The 20,559-nt window shown below is 36.0% G+C and overlaps 2 protein-coding genes across 2 annotated transcripts; one reads left to right on the top strand and one right to left on the bottom strand.

Moving 5' to 3' along the window:
- The first annotated feature begins 9,854 nt into the window (after nucleotides 1-9,854).
- LOC132614273 (phosphatidylinositol 4-phosphate 5-kinase 1-like) lies at nucleotides 9,855-15,216 on the top strand. The gene is made up of 8 exons (XM_060328688.1): nucleotides 9,855-11,260; nucleotides 11,900-12,064; nucleotides 12,233-12,398; nucleotides 12,574-12,684; nucleotides 12,808-13,001; nucleotides 13,087-13,205; nucleotides 13,332-13,404; nucleotides 14,385-15,216. Exons 1-8 carry the CDS (start codon nucleotides 10,131-10,133, stop codon nucleotides 14,668-14,670), a joined length of 2,244 nt encoding a protein of 747 aa, XP_060184671.1. The 5' UTR covers nucleotides 9,855-10,130; the 3' UTR covers nucleotides 14,671-15,216.
- Nucleotides 15,217-17,632: 2,416 nt separating this feature from the next.
- Nucleotides 17,633-20,269, bottom strand: LOC132613436 (G-type lectin S-receptor-like serine/threonine-protein kinase At5g35370). The gene has a single exon (XM_060327458.1). The coding sequence runs from the start codon at nucleotides 20,267-20,269 to the stop codon at nucleotides 17,633-17,635; it is 2,637 nt and encodes an 878-aa protein (XP_060183441.1).
- Nucleotides 20,270-20,559: the final 290 nt, after the last annotated feature.

Consider the following 20,559-nt stretch of genomic DNA (forward strand, 5'->3'; position numbering starts at 1 on the left):
GTAGTACAAGAACGAAACTTGGTGAACAAAAATCCAAAATAGTCATGCCTATTTCGTTTTTAAAATAAGCGTTACACTCTTTTTGCTTTCAAATCCTTACATCAACCTCTACCCTACATTCTTTTTTGCTTTTAAATCTTTACATCAACCTCTCCCTGTACTCTTTTTTTCTTTCTAACTCCCTGCATCAATTCTAACTTCAACTCTTTCTTTAACCAAATAGAATTCAACTTCATTGTTTTCTTTTTACTTTATTGTATTCCTTTTTAGCATTTTGTGTTATCGTTTAGCACATGAGCTTTTAATATACGTACATTCACATCATCACAACGCGGCAAGTGTTCCAGTAATATGTTTACTATCATATTTCTTGTCTTTATCTATTCATACTTCATCAGCTTATGCTTTTCTTCTCCGTCTAACGTTAGAAAATATCTCACTCCGTCCTCATACCCCACTTGATTCCAGATTTAGAATCGGAAGAGTTTCGGTTATTTGTTATAATAACAAAAAATGACTCGTGCACTGCAAAAATTTCCTACACTAATAGAAAGACACAAGTCCAAAGAAAGGATAATATTAGGACAACAGACATAAATTGTAACTTTCATGCTTGTAGATTGATTGTACTTTGCAAACAAAGGACTAATGAGTATTGGTTACATGACTAATGAGTATTGGTTACTCAATAAACGACGAAGTTAACAAAAAATTATGTTATTAGGGTACACAATTAGAAAAAGCCTTTGACTTTTGTGATTTCTTAATTTTTTTGGGACAGTTACTCATAGAGTCATAGTCTTTGTGTCATTTTGTCTCTTATCTACATAACCATACCTAATTTATCGCATTAAATACATTTTTCACTTTATTATTTTTGTTGGTCATTACTACATCTTGACTTACAAAACTCCAATCTCACCTTTCATTCAGATGTATTTTTATCATTGCTACTTATGGGGGTTAGCTTAATTTTCAATGATACGGCTCTTCCTTCTAAAAGGCACTATCCTAATAATCTGATACATATATTCCATGTACTCATCCCGACAAGCCTTTGGGTTACTTATTTAGTATTTAAGAGGCTATTTGACGAATGGGGTACATTACTTATATGATGATTTGTAATTGGGACCCGGTGAGTGCTTTCATAAAGAGTTAAGTTGACCAGGTGGTGACCTTCTTAATCGTTGCAATGGCTTGACTGGGTAATCTGGCGATGGTTAAGCTAACCAACAATTTGGTATATGCTTAATGGCCCGACATGTTGGTATTCGTTTTATGTCTCGTTATGAATGTTTACACCAAATCAACATATGATTAACATGTGTTTGTACAAACTTCTTTCACTTAACTTTGATTAGTTTACATTTAGGCCACTCTATTAAATGACATAACTAATAAAATAGTCTACTGTAAACACCCAATTCGGGTAACTCTTTTTGGATATCATTTCATATTTGCCTTTGCCATTAATAGAGTACTCTAGTCGAAATGAGTGAACTTCACGTGTCCAGATTATTTGAGCAAAAAGGTTCAAGTTTATTCCTCAAATTCTGACTGTAATTTTGAATTAACTTTAGTTAAGCTAGAGCTCTGCAGCTCAGTTGGTTGGCTACCGAGCTTTCATCTTATTGGTGAGGGTTCGATTACTACCTTGTAATCCCCTATCCCCATTTTTTGTATAAAAAAAAAATAGACCAAAAATCTCTAAAAGGAAAGGAAAAAAGGCTACTCAATTTCAAATAGTGGAGAGGAGCAAAGTTTGACTTTTTCTTTTTCCAATCTAAATACGACAGTCTCATGCGCTACTAATAATTCTCTAACTAAGCTCAATGTAAAAATAAGAAAAAAAAAAAAAAAACCTCAAAAATTATGGAGTGATTTAAGATAGTGAGTTTCATTATTAGTACTACCATTAGTGAGTTTCATTATTAGTACTACCATCTTCTAAGGGAAAATAAAGGAATATTAAAATAGTTATGATTCCTTCACCTATAGCAAATTACTATAGAACGCTTTTCCTTTAATAAGTTTTATGCTAAGCAAATTCAAATTAATCAAACTCTTTTAAAATAGGTGTTAAATATAGAGTGAACCAAAAACGTAAATTTCATTTTAGTACTACCAACCTTTAATAGGAAAAGGAATTTCTAAAAATGAACCAATCTACATAGAATAAAGAATATCAAAATCCCCTTATCCATACTTTATCAGGTTAAGTAAAGGCCCTCATTTTTCTATGGCACTGAAATTTCTAAAGAACCTTTTTCATCTTGTATATCCACTAAACTTAGGAGTCGTTTGGTAGGAGGATAAGTTATCCGATGTAGATGGGATTGGGTGGGATAAAATGGGATTACTAATCCCACCCTTTATGTGGGATTACTAATCCCACCTTTTATCACATTTACATGGGATTGGAGGGGATATAAAAAAATTATCCCACCAACCAAACATAGGATTAATTCCAATTCCATTGAATTAATAATCCATCCTATCTCATCCCTCCGATCAAACGACCCCTTATTGTATTACTACATGATTTAAATATGTATATTTTGCAGTAGCACACTTGAAGTTTTGTATCCAAAAAACAGTTCTCTATGAAATAATATGGATTAGAAGAGCCCTAATACAGGGTGAAAGAGAAGAAGAGATATTGAAAAAGAAAGAAGAAGAGGGATTGATATTATTCAGAATGAAAAGAAAGTACAAGATATGTGATCCTTATATACACTGTATACACTGAGTAGTAATTAATTAACTAACTATGGGACTTTAACTAACTAATTACACAATTAAATAACTAACAGTGAAATGACTAAACTACCCTTGTTACTTAATTAACTTCACTGCTATATTTCTCAACATTCCCCCTTAAGCTAGGAGGTGCAAAAATGTTTTAAACTCCTAACTTGGAATGCAGATAATGATGATGAACTCTACTGAGCCCTTTTGTTAAAATATCAGTCGGTTGTTCTTGTGTTGATATATACTTAGTATTTACTAAGTCTTGAGTGATCTTCTCTCTTATAAAGTGACAATCGATCTCAATAAGTTTAGTTCTTTCGTGGTACACTGGATTTGCTGCAATGTGTATTGTAGATTTGTTGTCAGTGTAGATGCTAACAGGTTCCTTGACTTCAATTCCTAGTTCTGTCACCAGTCCTAGAAGCCACATGATTTCAGTAACTGTTGTTGCAGCACTTCTGTATTCAGACTCTGCTGAACTTCTGGATACAGTTGCTTGCTTTTTTGACTTCCAAGATATCAATGAATCTCCAAATTTAACTAAGTAGCCTGATACATATTTCCTTGAGTAAGGGCATGATGCCCAATCAGCATCGCAATATGCAGAAATGGTTGTATTTGGCTTGCTAGATAACAAGATCCCTTGTCCAGGCTGGTTCTTAATACACCTTACAATCCTTAAGGCAGCCTCCATGTGTGATGTTTTTGGCTGCTGTAGGAACTGACTCAAGGTTTGTACTCCAAATGCTATATCTGGTCTTGTCATGGTGAGATAAAGTAATTTTTCAATGGTTCTTTGATAGGCTCCTTGATCAGTTAAAGGATCATGTACCTTACCAGATTTAGTTGCATTGGCATGACCATTCTGGTTTTTACCAGTCTCAGTTGCACTAATATGATCATCATACTGTTTTGTGGTCAACTTGCAGTTGGTGTCTATTGGAGTAACTGTTGGTTTTGCACCACTCAATCCAACTTCAGAGATCAGCTCAAGTGTATATTTCCTCTGATGCATTAATATTCCTTGCTCAGATCTTGCAAATTCAATCCCTAGGAAGTACTTAAGTTCCCCTAGATCCTTCATCTTAAATGCTTGTTGTAAATCCTTTTTGGTTGCTTCAATAATATCCAGAGAATCACCAGTGATGAGCATATCATCAACATATATTAGGACAATAGCCATGCCTTTACCAGTTCTTTTTATGAACAAAGAGTGATCCAATTCACTTTGTTTGAACTTAAATTTCAATAGAGCTTCACACAAATTTTCATTCCACTGCCTTGGTGCTTGCTTAAGCCCATATAAAGATTTAATTAGCCTGCATACATAATTTCCCCCTTGGCTCTTAAATCCCAGTGGAAGGTCCATGTATATTTCATCATAAAGATCACCTTGAAGAAAGGCATTAAACACATTCATTTGGTGTATATGCCACTGTTTTTTAGCAGCTAATGCAAGCACAGTTCTCACATTTTTCATTTTCACAACTGGTGAGAATGTTTCTTGGTAATCTATACCTTCTTGTTGGCTGTACCCTTTTGCAACTAGTCTTGCTTTAAACCTTTCAATCTCTCCTGTAGACTTGTACTTTATCTTGTATATCCCACTTACACCCAATTGGTTTTTTTCCTTATGGCAATGGCACAACTTTCCAGGTGTTGTTGTTTTCTAAAGCTTCAATTTCATTTTGTATTGCCTCTTTCCATCTTGGATCTGTTAAAGCCTCAACAAATGTCTTAGGCTCAGTTACAGTAGATATATTTGCCAGGTAGGCTTGATACTTAGGTGTCAACCTCTTATATCACAAGTAGTTGGACACTGCATATGGAATTTCCTGAATATTCAAGGAAACAAAATCCTTCATCCATATTGGTGGCCTTCTTGCTCTACTTGTTATCCCATGCTCATTACCATTAAGTTGATCTGGTTGTATGATAGGATTCATGATATCTATAGGTGGAACTTCAGCAAGTTGATTATTTGGAACTGGTCCAACATGTATATCTTGGACCACCTGATCTTCTGGTTCAAGTTGCATAGTTTGCTCCTCCATTTCTTCTTGTCCTTCTATATTGATATTATGAGTGTCTGCTTCAGTCACCCCATCTGTGTATATAGTAGGTGGTTGTGTCATACTTGTTGGTGGCACATTGACTTGTGGTTCAAATTCTTCAATCAGCTATACTTGTGAACCATCAGTATCCATTTGGACATTTGTGACAGGAAATAAGGGTGTGCATCTTTGGTTCTGCATTCTGAATGGAAAAACATCCTCTTTGAATATTACATCTCTGTTGACAAAAAATATGTGATCAGTAATATCATATAGAAGATAGCCTTTCTGAATCTTAGCATATCCCATGAGAATAGCTGGTTTTGACCTTGGTTTCAACTTATCCTATTCTTGTACAGTTTTGGCATAACATAGGCAACCTATCACCCTTAGGTGAGCCAAGGATGGCTTTCTATTATAGAGTTTCTCATAGGGTGTTTTGTTACTGATTACAGTACTGGGCAACCTATTGATTATATAGACAGCTGCTTGTACACATATACCCCATAATTTTATTGGGATATTTGCCTGAAATCTAATGGCTCTTGTTACTTCAAGTATATGTCTGTGTTTCCTCTCAGCAAATCCATTTTGCTGAGGGGAATATGCACAAGACCTTTGGTGAATAATGCCTAAAGTTTTAAACAAACTGCTACATACTGAATTCACAAACTCAATACCATTGTCAGTTCTAACTATTTTAACTACTTTGTCAAACTGAGTCTTAACATAAGTAAAAAACTGTTGAATAATAACACATGTATAAGACTTCAATCTAAGTAAAAATATCCAGGTCATTCTAGAAAAATCATCAACTACGGTTAAAAAATAATTATAACCATCATATGTAGGAACTTTGTAAGGCCCCCATATATCCATGTGAACCAACTCAAAAGCAGTAGAACTCTTTATGCTACTAACAGGAAAATTCAATCTTATTTGCTTGGCACAAGGACAAATAGTACATTTGTTTAGAATTTCATGTATAATATCAGTACTAACTTGCAGAATTTTCTTAAGAACAGTAGAGGACACATGTCCATATCTTTTATGCCACAGACTTATATCAGCTTGTGAAATGGAAACAAATGCAGGATTTAAATTGTTTGTTATTAGAGAACAGATATGAGCTTGATGACTTGGCAGTATGTATAAACCTCCTTCTTGTCTACCAATCCCCCTCACCTTCCCAGTGTAGAGCTCCTGAAAAACAAAGAAGTCAGGAAAAAAGGAAGCTGAGCAATTCAACTCCTTAGTTAGTTTTGCTATAGACAGCAAATTGAATTTGAATTGTGGTAAATAAAACACATTTGTGATGGTGATAGATTGTGTTAGTTTACTAGCTCCTATGTGAGTAACTAGTGATATGTCACCATTTGGCAAGAAGACCTTTTCTGAAATCTCAGGTTTGTTTATAGAACTCTTATCCAACAGGTTTATATCAGATACCATGTGGTTAGTGGCACCAGTGTCCACTATCCACTCTTTGTTGGATTCAGTAGTTGCTAAAGCAGTAGTGATTGTCAATTCATTGTTATTCTCAGTAGTTAATGACCTACTAATGATACCTGTTGTATTAGCAAATTGAGTATATTCTGATGAATTATTTAGCAACTGGAGCACATGTTGATATTGATCCTTGGTGAGAGTGCAGGCCTCCAGTTGACTCTTTTGAATGTGATTTAGTTGATTTATGCTTGAACCTATTCCTATCCCTGAGCATATACTACCTGATTCTCAGCCCCTTGCATTTGACCATGCATCATGTGACTTCCATAAGTGGAACTCTCAGAACAAACATTATGTGCAGTACTACTGTTATTTCTATTATATCCAGTATTATTGCCCCCATTATATCCAGTGTTTGCTCCTATCCTTTTCTTAAATTTGAAATCTGCAGGATACCCTACAAGGTTGTAACAAGTCTCTTTGGTATGGTCTTTCAACTTGCAGAATTCACATTGTAGGTTGTAATTCTTCTTGAACTTTGGATTGCCTCCATTTCTTGAGTACAAAGCTGTGTCTCCTGACCCTTGTACCCCACTCCTTGTGTGCATAGCATTATCATAGAGATTTTATCCAATAGCAGGATTTGCACCCAAGATGCCAGAGTTAGAAGTCACTGATTTCTGACTTTCATCACTTATAACCATAGAGTAGGCTTGATTAACCGACGGTGAGGGGTTCATTAACAAGATTTGGCTCCTAGTTGGCATGTAGGACTCATTTAACCCCATTAGGAACTGGAACAACTTCAACTTCTGTAGGTGTAACATATAATCGTTGGACTTGGGGCAATCACAAGTAGAGGCAGGGATGATTGCTTCAAACTCTTCCCATAGAGTTTTCAACTTAGTAAAATATGCAGAAACAGATGCAGTCCCCTGACTAAATGTGGCAATTTCTTTGTGTAAATTGTATGATCTTGAACCATCTACTTTAGTAAACCTCTCATGAAGTTCATCCCACACAGTTTGTGCACATGTTGCATACATAATTCTACCAAGAATGCTACTAGAAACAGAATTCATTACCTAAGAAAGTACAATGACATTTACCCTCTCCCATCTATCCCCTAAAGATACAGGAAATTTGTCTTTAGCACTAGATCCATCTATAATTCCTAACTTGTTCCGACCTAACAAAGCTATTTTCATGGAATTGTACCAGATACCATAATTTTCGATACCTGTTAACTGGAAGGAAATTATCTGTATGCCACTAACATCAGCTAGGGAGAGGAACAACGTGTGGTTGTAGTCAATTTCTGCAACACCACCAGCAGTTGTTGCATTTCCATTCCCTTGATTCTCGGTCAGACCATCATTCATGTTTCCACTCATTGTTTATCAAGATTGAATGATTTAGCACAAGAGATGAACAATGATTTCAAGATTTGAATTGACGGTGAGTGAATTTTCAATTCACAGTGCGGAATAAAATTGAACCGTGATTAGCCAAGACTACGAGCTCTAAGACTCTGATACCATGAAATAATATGGATTAGAAGAAGAACCCTAATACAGGGTGAAAGAGAAGAAGAGATATTGAAGAAGAAAGAAGAAGAGGGATTGATATTATTCAGAATGAAAAGAAAGTACAAGATATGTGATCCTTATATACACTGTATACACTGAGTAGTAACTAATTAACTAACTACGAGACTTTAACTAACTAATTACACAATTAACTAACTAACAGTGAAATGACTAAACTACCCTTGTTACTTAATTAACTTCACTGCTATATTTCTCAACAAGTTCTATGTTCTATCAAAGTATGAGTTGAAATTGCGTAAAATTTATTTGCGCTCAACATTTACATTATATCAAAGAATACACTATTATATGTATCTTTTGTATACATATATATCACTTAATCATGGCTAAATAATATGCATCCTTATGTTCAATTTTATCCATTAACGATAGTTTGTTTAGTTTGATGTCTACACAGGGTACAATAAATATATATCAAATGAAGAAGTATTTTATTAGTAAAATTGTTACTTGCTGTTTAGGAGCGGAGATGTGTATTAAGGAAGGGTGTCATCCAATATTATTTTGCAATTATTTCATTTATATGCGTATATATGTCAAGAATAATAAAAAGTTAATATAAATTTGGGATAGCAAATAAAAGTCTTTAAATTAGATAGTCTCATGTATGTTAATTTATTTAAGGGTGTGACCTTCTAGTAAACAAAGTGGAGAAGGTTATGGTCCAAATCAAAATAAAGATATAACAGAGTAGATGATTTTTTCTTATCTATCTAAACTTTGATGAACAAAATTAACTTATATTTATGTAGATGCTTGAGCGATGTAATAAGTTTTCAAGTAAAATAATTAAGATGCTTACAAATTGGTCCGTAAAAACACCATCATTGCAAAAAAGAGCCTGAATTTTCTGATGTGCTCTCCGAAATTGCTCAATTCTACCTTTCATTTCACTTTTAATCCGATCTTTACCGTTAGCAAATTTTTCTCACTCTACTCCACACATCCAAATTTCCCAATTAAAAAAAGTCCTGCTTTAATCATTTTTCTTTATAAAAAACATGATACAATCTAGCAAAATAATTAACAAAAGATTTATGTTTTTATAACAAAATCATGAGAAATGGGTGCACGTCGCCAATTTCCCTTAGTCACCCACTTCCCACTCATACATTATGAAGTCGTCGTTGCTTTTCTTTTTGCTTTTTTTAAATTTAGAAAATTAATTAATTATTATCATATAATTTATTTTTGTTATTATTCTTACGGCTTGTTTGGATGGCGTTACCTATTAGATAAAATTGTGTTGTTAGCTAAATGCAATTTTTGTTTTAATTGTTACTCAATTTTTATTCTATCAGATCGTCGAGTTCATCGTTACGTAAAACCGAAAAGCCCAATTTTATGTAACGACCAATTTGGTATTTTCCCGTCTTACCTTAAATTTTTCTTCTTGTGTCTTTACATATTATCTAATAATCATATTTTATCTTTTATCCTACCTTTTATTAATAATTCTATCCCGTTTTCTACTTTTCTTGTAGCTTTGTTCTTCAAGTTGATGATGCGTGATATTATTAAATAACGAAAAACATACAATCTATCCAAACATTAAACTCATTAAAGCAATGCATTACAATACAGTATAACACAAAACACAAAACAATACAATATACTATGATGAGATACAACCATCCAAACAAACTGTTAGGGGTCGTTTGGTTTAAGGTATAAGTTGGGTTATCCCAACACTAATTTTTATATCATGTTTGGTATAAGGTATAAATTAGTGCTGGAATAAATTTATACCTTGTACCAAACATGATATAAAAATTAGTGCTGGAATAACCCAACTTATACCTTCTTAACCCACTTATACTGAGATTATTTTATACCATCTAAAAGATGGTATAAAATAATCCCAATAGATGAGATAAATTAGTCCCGGGATTATAATCCCGGGACTAATGAGTCCTTAAACCAAACGACCCTTATAGGATTCCACTTTTTACATATATATACAAAACGTAACAAAAAGCAAATAAAACAAAAACGAAACGCATTTCAGACAACAAAATTCTAAAAAGCTGAATTATGCTGAGTGCCCAACAATACCACCAAAAATTTTCAAAAAAGCAAAAGTAAGAAAGAGAAAGAAAAAAAAAAAATAACATACAAAAATCTCAGTCTCCGGTACCGACACCGGCAATGTCGTCGGTTCCAACTACTCCAACAAACACAGTAGTATTACCTATGTGAAGTAAAAAAAAGGCAACACTAAATTTTTTGTATATGTGTATATACTTGTACTACTGTTAGTAGTATGACAAAGAAAACTACTACTACTAACCTGGATGAAGATAACAACGGAGACGTTGTTCTCATCCCCTCAGCGTTGTCTACATCAGCTAATAATCGGTCTAGATTATTATTACAAGCTAATTCTCGGCGCATTATCCCTACGGACGACGGAGATCTGTCGTTCTTGGGAAATGTGCCGGAGCTAAGGCAGTTACCTAATGGAGATCTATATACAGGTACTTTTTCGGGTAAAGTGCCACACGGTAACGGTAAATATTTATGGTGTGATGGATGTATGTATGAAGGTGAATGGAGAAGAGGTAAAGCTAGTGGTAAAGGTAAATTTTCATGGCCATCAGGTGCAACTTATGAAGGTGATTTTAAAGATGGTAGAATGGATGGTTATGGTACTTTTATTGGGGCTGATGGAGATACTTATAGAGGATGGTGGGATAGTGATAGGAAGCATGGATTTGGTGAGAAGTTATTTGCAAATGGTGATTTATATGTTGGTTTATGGAAATGGAATTTACAAGATGGTGAAGGGAGATATGTTTGGGGTAATGGTAATGAGTATATTGGTGAATGGAAAAAAGGGGTTATGTTTGGTAAAGGTGTTTTAATTTGGGCTAATGGGAAAAGATATGAAGGTGATTGGGATAATGGAATGCCTAAAGGAAATGGTGTGTTTAGTTGGCCTGATGGTAGGACTTGTTATACTAGTGGTTCATGGGGAGATAGTAATAATAATAATAATTCGTCGAAACAAGAATTTAGTACTGGTACTGGTGGTGGTGGTGGTGGTGGTGGTCAGGTATTAAGGAGATCTTCTGTGACGATGAATGTGCGCGAAAGGAATGTTAATTTACCGAGGATTTGTATATGGGAATCGGATGGGGATGCGGGGGATATTACTTGTGATATTGTTGATAATAGGGAGGCTTCGTCGATGTTTGTTCCTAGGAATGATGATGAGGAGGGCGAGGATGATGATGATGATGAAGAGAGTGAGAGTTCTGAAGGAGATGAAAATGGGGATTTTCGGAAGAGTCCTTGCCGCTCTGAAGCTGTGGAAATGAAGAAGCCCGGGCAACCGATAACCAAGGGACATAAGAATTATGATTTGGTGCTTAGTCTTCAGCTAGGCATTAGGTAATGCGACCTTTTATTGTTCTCGTCAGCATTTAGGCCATGACTTTTGCATTTTAAGAACCTTATATAGTTGGTTGTGTATTCATATATACGCATATATACAGGTATTCTTTTCAGAAGCATGCCTCAGCTTCCTGAGAACTAATTACTCAAAAGGGTAACTTACTCTATAGCTAGGAATCAAAAGTTTAGCAAAGTTGGAGAAGATACTTGCAGGCCAATTCAAATGCTAGTGAAACCCCTCTTAGTTTGCAAATGTAAAACCTTTTTTTAGTGTCGTCTCTTTAACTACAAGTAGAATAAGTTCAATTTTACCAAATTCACTTTTATTCTTAGCTAGCTACTACCAAATTAAGCTTCCCATTTAGAGGTTCCAAGAAGTTTGTTTACGCAAGTCGTTAGAAATCTGTGGGATTTCTAAATTAGGTAAAATCTTTGCCACTTTCAAGTTGTGGAAATGAAGAGGCCTGGGCAACCAATAACCAAGGGACATAAGAATTATGATTTGGTTGTTAGTCTTCAGCTAGGTATTAGGTAATGCGACTTTTTGTTGTTCTTTTCAGCATTTAGGCCATGATGTTTGCATTTTAAGAACCTTATATAGTTGGTTGTGTATTCATATTATATGCGTATATACAGATATTCTACTCAGAAGCATGCCTCAATTACCCGAGAAGTAAAGAATTTGGATTTCGATCCTAATGAGAAGTTCTGGACAAGGTTTCCACCTGAGGGTTCCAAACTCACACCGCCTCATCAGGTCCTGGACTTCAAATGGAAGGACTACTGTCCCGTGGTTTTCAAGTATGTTTAGTGGAACTCCATCATCCAAATTTTGCCATGTTTGGAAGAGATTGAATTATCGTTATTGTTTAGCTAATTATTGGTTTTCGGTATTAGCACTACTGGTATGTGGTTGAGCTAAGTGCAGGATTGTATTAATTGCTGTTTCCTTTTCGTTTTTGTTGTTAGGAAGCTTAGGGAATTGTTTGGAATAGATCCAGCTGAATACATGCTAGCTATCTGTGGAAATGATGCACTTAGGGAACTGTCTTCCCCTGGGAAAAGTGGCAGCAGCTTCTATCTAACTCACGATGACCGATTTATCATCAAAACTTTGAAAAAGTCCGAAGTTAAGGTCAGTGACTGCAAGCAGCTTAATACTTTAGGGTAGGAAAGAAGAGATACAACTATTTAGTTATTCGAATAGGGCGTACTTATTGATAAAACGCTTACACGTTTAATTACTCTTTAGCAACACATTGCTGCTGTAGAAAATAGGATTGATTTTACTGATTTTCCATGTTTCTCAGGTGCTCATTAGAATGCTTCAAAATTATTATCGACACGTTGGTCAGTACAAAAGCTCATTGGTGACGAAGTTTTATGGTGTACATTGTGTTAAAATGGTTGGATGCCAAAAGGTGTGTTTCGAAATTCCTTTAATGGTATATCATATCTGGATTGTCGAAGAAGATCATGCATAGTTCCTTATGCACTTATTTTTCTAGGAGTTCTTACATTCTCTTATTCAATGTATAAAACAGACACGTTTTGTTGTTATGGGGAACATGTTCTACTCTGAACGTGTGATCCATAAGCGGTTTGATTTAAAGGGATCCTCTTATGGCCGTACAACCGATAAGCCAGGAGGAGAGGCTGATGAGACTACCACGTTTAAAGACCTCGATCTCAACTTTGTCTTTCAATTGCGACAATCTTGGTTTAAAGAGCTTATAAGGTGATACATACTTTTTGTTCTAATTATCTTTTATTGTTGTCTTTATATTCAGGGAACAACCTGACATTATTATTCTGGTTTTCAGGCAAATTGATATAGATTGTCAGTTTCTGGAAGCTGAGAACATTATGGATTACAGTCTTTTAATTGGTGTTCATTTCTGCAACTATAGTAACAATGGCGAGATGAATTTGTCACCTTCCGGTAACAATTCTGGAAATTTTTGTACATCCATATTGCAATTATTACATCTTTTTTTCTGCTTTATAATATACTTTTCGGTCAACTTTGTCGCATGACTCCTGAGAATATTCGCTAATATATTGTCAGGCAATGATGCTGCTCTAGATTCTTGCTTATGTGATGCAGAGAGTCATGATAAGGGACAAATCCTGGAGGAATGGTATGTCCAGTATGCTTTTCTTTTTCGGTTCCCGAACTTTAAAGGAATTACCTCTATAATTTTCCAATCAATAAAAGAAATTCAATAGTATGGAAATGCTGAACATTGGGTAGGCATCCCCTCTTTTGATACCAAACTGCACTTCATTTCCAAGAAGTGTTTGTCTAGTAGTTTCTAATTCTTCTTCTCATGCTTGGCCAGCGGAACAGAACAATATGAAATATGCTTAGAGAAAGATACCTCGGCAATTTGAAGTTTTATTTCATTTAATTTTGCTTCCAATCTCACTATGTGCTTGATATGTCTATGTGTTCTAACAGTTTTCTTGTGGGCTACTGCATTAATCTGCCATCAACTTCTCTTTCTTGTGCATGTAAGCGTACTTTTGTTCGTAGTATCAAAATCCAACGAGCTAGTTTTGGAACCGAAAAAGACCATTTGCACATCAAAATGTACCGATTCAAGATCCTTGAACAATTAAGGAACCGTTAAAATCAACCTCTTGTTCCTTAACTGCCGAACTACTCTGGACACTCGTAAGAATGTGCATGTGAAGTTTTTTGCAGTTTGATGGTCAAACTGTTCAAGTGATTGGTTAAACAAATAACCTCTAGACATATAACATAAGGTCTTGCTTATGATAGCAAGGACTGGTAAGTTTGGAACCTTTATTGGTCACTCGTTGAATGCTGGGCTTTATGTTATCTCCTCAGTAATTTGGAGCTTTGTCTGTGCTTATGTGGTTTCCAATAGAAACTGTCTACCTTTATTAAGTGCAGTTAAGAAATAGTCATTTGGTTTCTGTGTCTGAATGATGTGTTAATCTTCTAAACCTTGATTGATTCTCTTGCATGAGTGTTTGATCATTTCCTATCAATTCAATATTCTTCAATCATGAAGTTGAAAGATGAAAAGAAAACCATTTTCAAATTTTTTACGAATGTGAAAAGACTTCAACCACGGCTCTTGTGATGTCTTAGGAAGCCTCCTATAAATTCAGCTGCAAACGTGCCTGCAAGGGCGGTGTGCATATCAAGGAGTGGAAGTGAGTCAACTTCCGGACAGGGTGGCGATGGGGCTAATAATACTATCCTTTGCTTGGGAATCATTGACATTCTTCAAGATTATGATATCAGCAAAAGGCTAGAACATGCATACAAGTCATTTCAGGTGGATCCCACTTCCATATCTGCTGTTGATCCAAAGCTCTACTCTAAAAGATTTCGAGATTTTATAAGTAGAATCTTTAAAGTAGACGAAGGGTAAGGAACAAGGAAAGAGCACGAAGATAAGGTAATTGGTCATTGCGTTTCTGTTTAATGCTTTGGCAGCTTATGGAGACGGGCAAGTGAGAAACAAGAAGAGACCGGAATTAGTTGAATCGGTGAACGTCCTCGTTTGCTGATTATATGATGACTGGTTTTTGTGGAGATCTTGGCCATTGGTAAAATGTGAATGAATGGTCTGATGAAGTTGGCGATGCCCGATTTTATGTTATTCCTTTTTCCTCTTGCTATCTATGTCAAGGGTGCTCAATCTAGGCAAGCTATGTATATCTTTTTTCTTTCTCCTTTTGGTCACTCTCTAGTTGAGTTGAGTGAACATAAAGATTTTGATCAAATGTACAGTAAAGGAAATCTTTTTGGTTGTATTTGTAGTTACCGTGTTCTACGACGATAATTAATGCTTAGTTCCTCGTTTAATTGTGTTAGGAATGACTTGTAGATTAAGGGAAGTTGAAGAAGTGTGTTATCTATCTTTTGTTAAGAAAATACGCGGGCTCATATGTCCATGTTTCTTATTCTTTGAAAATATGCAATTCATCACCTTTCATCATTTTTTCTTAATATTTCTTATTGCTTTTTATTTTACATCTTTGCCTTTGGCATGAACAGTGTTCCTACATGAACTGGGTGATTCGCCCTCCGCTATGATTGACCCTAAAGTGTAGAGTATAACGGAATGTAAACTTAAGATATCTCGTATAATTGAGGGGGGAGCAGCAGCAACAACATACCCAGTTGGATCCCATAAAGTGAGGTCTGGGGAGGGTAAAGTGTACGCAGACTTTACCCCCACCTTGGAAGGTAGGGAGGTTGTTTCCGAAAGACCCTCGGCTCAAAAGAAAACGAGGGAAAAGAGTCAGATACGGACAAGCAAATCAAAACCATGTGAAAATGAGAAATAGCAAGAGCAACGAAGTCATGATAAAACAACAAAGATAGACAAGACCAACACATAGAAGCAGGATAAAAATACTCCTAATACGAGAAAGGAAACCTCGCGGCCCCCCACTAGCCCTCTACCCTGATACTCGACCTCCACCCCCTCCTATCATCGGTCATGTCCTCGGTAAGCTGGAGTAACGCCATGTCCTGCCGAATCACCTCTCCCCAGGCCTTCTTTGGCCTACCCCTCCCTCTCTTCAGGCTCACCACAGCCATCCTCTCACACCTCCTCACTAGCGCATCTCTGCCGTGGCCGAACCACCTCAACCTCCCTTCCCGCATCTTATCCACCACAGGGGCCACACCCACCTTATCCCGAATCACTTCATTTCGAATCCTATCTCTCCTGGTATGCCCGCACATCCATCTCAGCATTATATAATTGAGGGAGCATCTAATAATATTGCAGCGACAATAAAAGGGCTTTTTTAGTCCTCACAAAACTTCCCAGAAATTATCAAACTTTTCAATTAACTATTTCTAGGTCCTGATCTTATTTTTTAAAGTTAAATTTATTTTTGGTTCTTATGGTATATTTTTAAAAGCTGTCGAACAGTCTGCCTTATTTACTTATTTTCTATCCGATATCTGGTATCCGCATTAGAGCTCGCCTAATCCAGATTCGTGTCGCATAGAGCCCAATCGGGGGAAGCGCTCCCTACCAAGGATTTTTTCATACCCAGGCTCGAACCCGAGATCCCTAGTTAAGGGAGGAACAACCCCATCCGCTACACTTTATTTTTCCTATTGCTCTTTTCTATTGATCTTATCTATTAACCTAAAAATAGTCATTTCTTGGCTAGATATTCTTGCTTCTTGTTGTTCTTTGTTTTCTTCTTTTTTCATTTGTTGCTTATTATAGATTTTTAAATGTAAGCATTTCTTTTACTTTATATTTATATTATGAAATTTGAAAATTTCTGAAAATTCTTTTACTCATATGTAGGGATTTCTTTTACTTTATATTTATAATACTCTAATGAGCTCATATATGTTTACCAAGAATAGTACAAAAATGATTTTTAGATAGTTTTAAAAATTATTAAATGATGCCATAAAATGTTGAAAATGAAGACAATATTATCAGTCAAGATCGGGTTATCTTTAAAATCTCTGGCTTGGTTAACTAAAATTAATCTTTTAAACACAAAATGAGTTTGAAGTAGGGTGAAATTAGAGTGTCAGCTACCGATTTGATCGGATTCGGTAGCACTTTGGTTCAAATTCTGTATGTCTTAAAAGTTCATTAAATATGTATAAATTATTAATTTAAAACTAAATAACTTAAAAAATTAGGATTCGAAACTCATATATTTCAAATTATGGCTCCGCATTTAATTTGAAGTAAATAATTTCATCAAAATAAAAGTTAAGATATTAAAGGAGTGAAATGTAATTTTTGCTTTTATATATTGAAAATATACTTATTTGAAGTTTAATTATTACCAACATAAATTATATTTCTTTAATTAAAATATTACTTTTTATATCTGGAGTTGGGCCCGGGCTTAGCACGGGCCTCGTGAAACTAGTTTCTACAAGAAGGATCCTATGCTCCGAGGAAGATTTGCCCCTTGAAGTAATCATGAATCATGTTACATTCTAGTACTAAACTATCTGAATCTATGTTGCACGGCCTCTCCAGGTCCTCCAAAATTATACTACTTTTGAAAGATCCAACACACACCCTGTGGCACTTTGAAGAGTCCGAACAACATCGATCTTAGTCTTGATCATCAGAGATGATGCATATAGTTAGTTCCCATGTGATTAGGAGTCATAAGTATCTAAATATTCCCCATGAAAACCAGCAAATTTCTGTAACCAATAAACAAAAAGATCTGCTCTTAAATTTATAATATGTACAAGATATTGAATATATTACAAACTTCTAGATCTACTCTTTTTACTGCCTCACAAAAGAGGTGCAAACAGCATATTATAACTATATCAATGCAGTATAGGATAACATATTGAACTAAATTACAGATTTGCTAGTGTTATCTAGGACCTGAGACTTGCTGTGAAGACATATAAGATAATGAATTGTAAGAACTACTAGTAGTACTGCTAATGTTCCTGTTTTGTTGATGTAACTCAAACACATTAACCTCTTGATCCCCCTCGATTGTCGATGCTTCAGTAAACCTACGACCATAAAATCGCAGAAAATTGAGTGATTGAACCTCTGGCTCACCCAAAGGTAACACACCTTCTAACATGCCAACAATATTGGCCATTGTTGGTCTCAGAGTTGGCTCTTGATGCAAACAACACAAAGCCACGCGTACTAGCTTCTCAACTTCCTCACTTTTGGCACGCCCCACAACCCGCGGATCCACAAGCTCCAGGTACTTTTTCTGTTCATGCATTTCCAATGCAAATAATGGGAAGTAGATTGGTTGATTCGCTGAGCCAAGAGATGATGGAGAAACCATATTCCTCTCACTACTATCGCTTTGAGAAGTAGTGTCATTCGGTGGTTGGAATGAGGAGTTCTTCTTCCCTCGTACTATTTCTAGTAACACCATTCCGTAGCTGTAAACATCTGATTTCTCCGTAATGGCTGAGCTAGTCAGCCATTCAGGGGCTAAGTAGCCTCGAGTTCCTCTCATCGTGGTAAACCAACTTGATTGCTCAGGATTCAGAAGCTTGGAGAGCCCGAAATCTGATATTTTTACCTGCAGGTTGTCATGGAGGAGTATGTTTTCTGGCTTAACATCGCAATGTATGATCTTTTGCTCACAACCGCCATGCAGATAAGCGAGCCCACGTGCTGTTCCAAGCGCGATTTCAAACCTGGTACGCCAATCTAAGCCAGGTCCATTCCCAAAAAGGGTACGATCCAACGAGCCTTGATTCATATATTCATACACCAGAAACCTTTCTCCCCTATGTGCACAAAATCCTTTCAAACTAACCAAATTAACATGGTGAACTCTCCCAATAATCGCGATCTCCGTGCAAAACTCCTTTTTCCCATGAGCCCCGAGACAATTCATCTTCTTGACAGCGATAACCGCTCCATCAGAAAGAGTACCTTTATATACTGTCCCAAATCCGCCCGAACCAATTTGAGTTCTGAAATATTCCGTGGCTACCCGAATCTCTTCATAATCAAATCTCACAGGCAATCCCAGTATGGACATACTCTCGAACTCACCAGAAGAATAAGAATCCGCACCACCAAACTCTTTGCCGGAATTTTCCAACAATTTTTTTCTCCTCATCAACCATATTATCCCAGCCATAATCACAAGGATAAACAGAACACCGGATAAAGGAAGTAAAACCATAGCAACGACGGGGAATCTACTCTTTTTACTTGAGTTATCAGTCGGATCAAATGAGGACGGTTTAGAAATGACCTTAACGTATCCCAATCTATCAGAATCTGAGCCCCTCAAAATCGAACCAAGAAAATTTTCAATCATATAACATGACCCTGAGGACTGATCATGAAAAACTCCCAAGCAAGAACAATTCTTAGAGCAAAGATTTTGACAAACAGATAAATTAACACCATGCATTTTCGCCTCATTAAAATCATTAGCAAAATAGTCCATACCATTCTCCAGCCTCAGGTACGAAACACGATTTCCAAATTCAGTAACGTTCGCGTTCAAAGATGCATTACAAGAAGCTGGCATTACTAAATTTCTGTCAGTTGGAGCACAACTACCATTTTCCTCAGAACTAACACGAAATCCCGGTGGACAAGAACATCTTCCTCTATCACAAACTCCGAGCTTCTTGCAAGTGAAAGCAACCCGACAACTATCAGAAGGAGTGTTAAATTCAGACAACCAATTTCCATCACTAAATCGTTTGACAGTAAAATGTCCATTTTCTTCCAATTTAGCAATCCTAAAATCAGGAGATTTCAGGTCCTCCAAAACCAACTGGATTGCTATTTTTGTTCCATTAGACCCCAAAAGAAACAATCCATTACTCTCTATCATCATATACTCCACCGGAGTATTTGTATCTCGAAAAACTTTGGTCTCCATGGTTAATTTCCAGTAAGTCATTTCATTCCACTTTAACATTGCATCATTGTCTGCCACAAAGAATTCATAGTCGCCTTCTGCAAGTTCATCATCTTTCAACGAACTAACCAACGATTTCCTAACAGGTAATCGTTGGCCTACAACAACGGTATCTATTGGAAAATCAAAACTTTCCCACACACTATTATTGAAATCATCAACCAAAACCAAGTTCCCGGATTCAAGAAGTTGCAAAGAAGTAATAGAACTACTAGTATTTCGTGAATGAAATGGCTTTGTTGACCAAATGGGGTCACCTGAATCATCAAAAAGAGCAAGGCCATCGACAGATAGGCGAAGCTGAGCTGAATCAGAGACAGGTAAATTTCGATTCGCAGACCAAACAACGACATGGGAGTTAGAGTGTATGATGACAAAGTAGTAGGATCTTTCTTGGGGCTTTATGTTTGTAATTGCTGCTTTGAAAGTTCCATTTGGTGATGACAAGAAAGCACCAGAATTATCAATGAACAAGAGAAATGTAGCAGTGAAATTTGGTGTTAATGGTTGAAAAGAAAGAGGACCACAGTGTACAAGAAAACAAGATAACAAAAGGGTACCAATGAATAAGAAGAAAGAAGATCCCATACCCTTGAGATATTACAGAGAGAAATTATAGCAATAAGAACAGTTGCCTAAAAGAAAAATGGCTTGAAATAAGCAGTTTTTTAATCAAACAAGCATGTTCTTGTTGCATTCTTTTCTCTTTTCCGTCTCCTTATTTGGTAGGTAAACTGGTTTGTACCTACTTTTACCTAGGAGAACGAAAAACGAATCGGAGCAACAAAAAACTGAATCTCAATTGATTGTGGTAGCAATGTTACCCTATCACTTACAATATATGTAATTTGTGGAAGCAAGTCTACTCTGTTACTTGA

This window comes from Lycium barbarum, chromosome 10, assembly GCF_019175385.1.
Source record: "Lycium barbarum isolate Lr01 chromosome 10, ASM1917538v2, whole genome shotgun sequence".
NCBI classification, from domain to species: Eukaryota; Viridiplantae; Streptophyta; class Magnoliopsida; order Solanales; family Solanaceae; genus Lycium; species Lycium barbarum.

Excerpts from the sequence above, each read along its gene's own strand:
- LOC132614273 (XM_060328688.1), top strand. The coding sequence starts at position 10,131 with ATGACAAAGAAAACTACTACTACTAACCTGGATGAAGATAACAACGGA. Across the intron at positions 12,065-12,232 it reads TACTGTCCCGTGGTTTTCAA|GAAGCTTAGGGAATTGTTTG; the intron begins GTATGTTTAGTG and ends TTTTGTTGTTAG. Across the intron at positions 12,399-12,573 it reads TGAAAAAGTCCGAAGTTAAG|GTGCTCATTAGAATGCTTCA; the intron begins GTCAGTGACTGC and ends CATGTTTCTCAG.
- LOC132613436 (XM_060327458.1), bottom strand. The coding sequence starts at position 20,269 with ATGGGATCTTCTTTCTTCTTATTCATTGGTACCCTTTTGTTATCTTGT.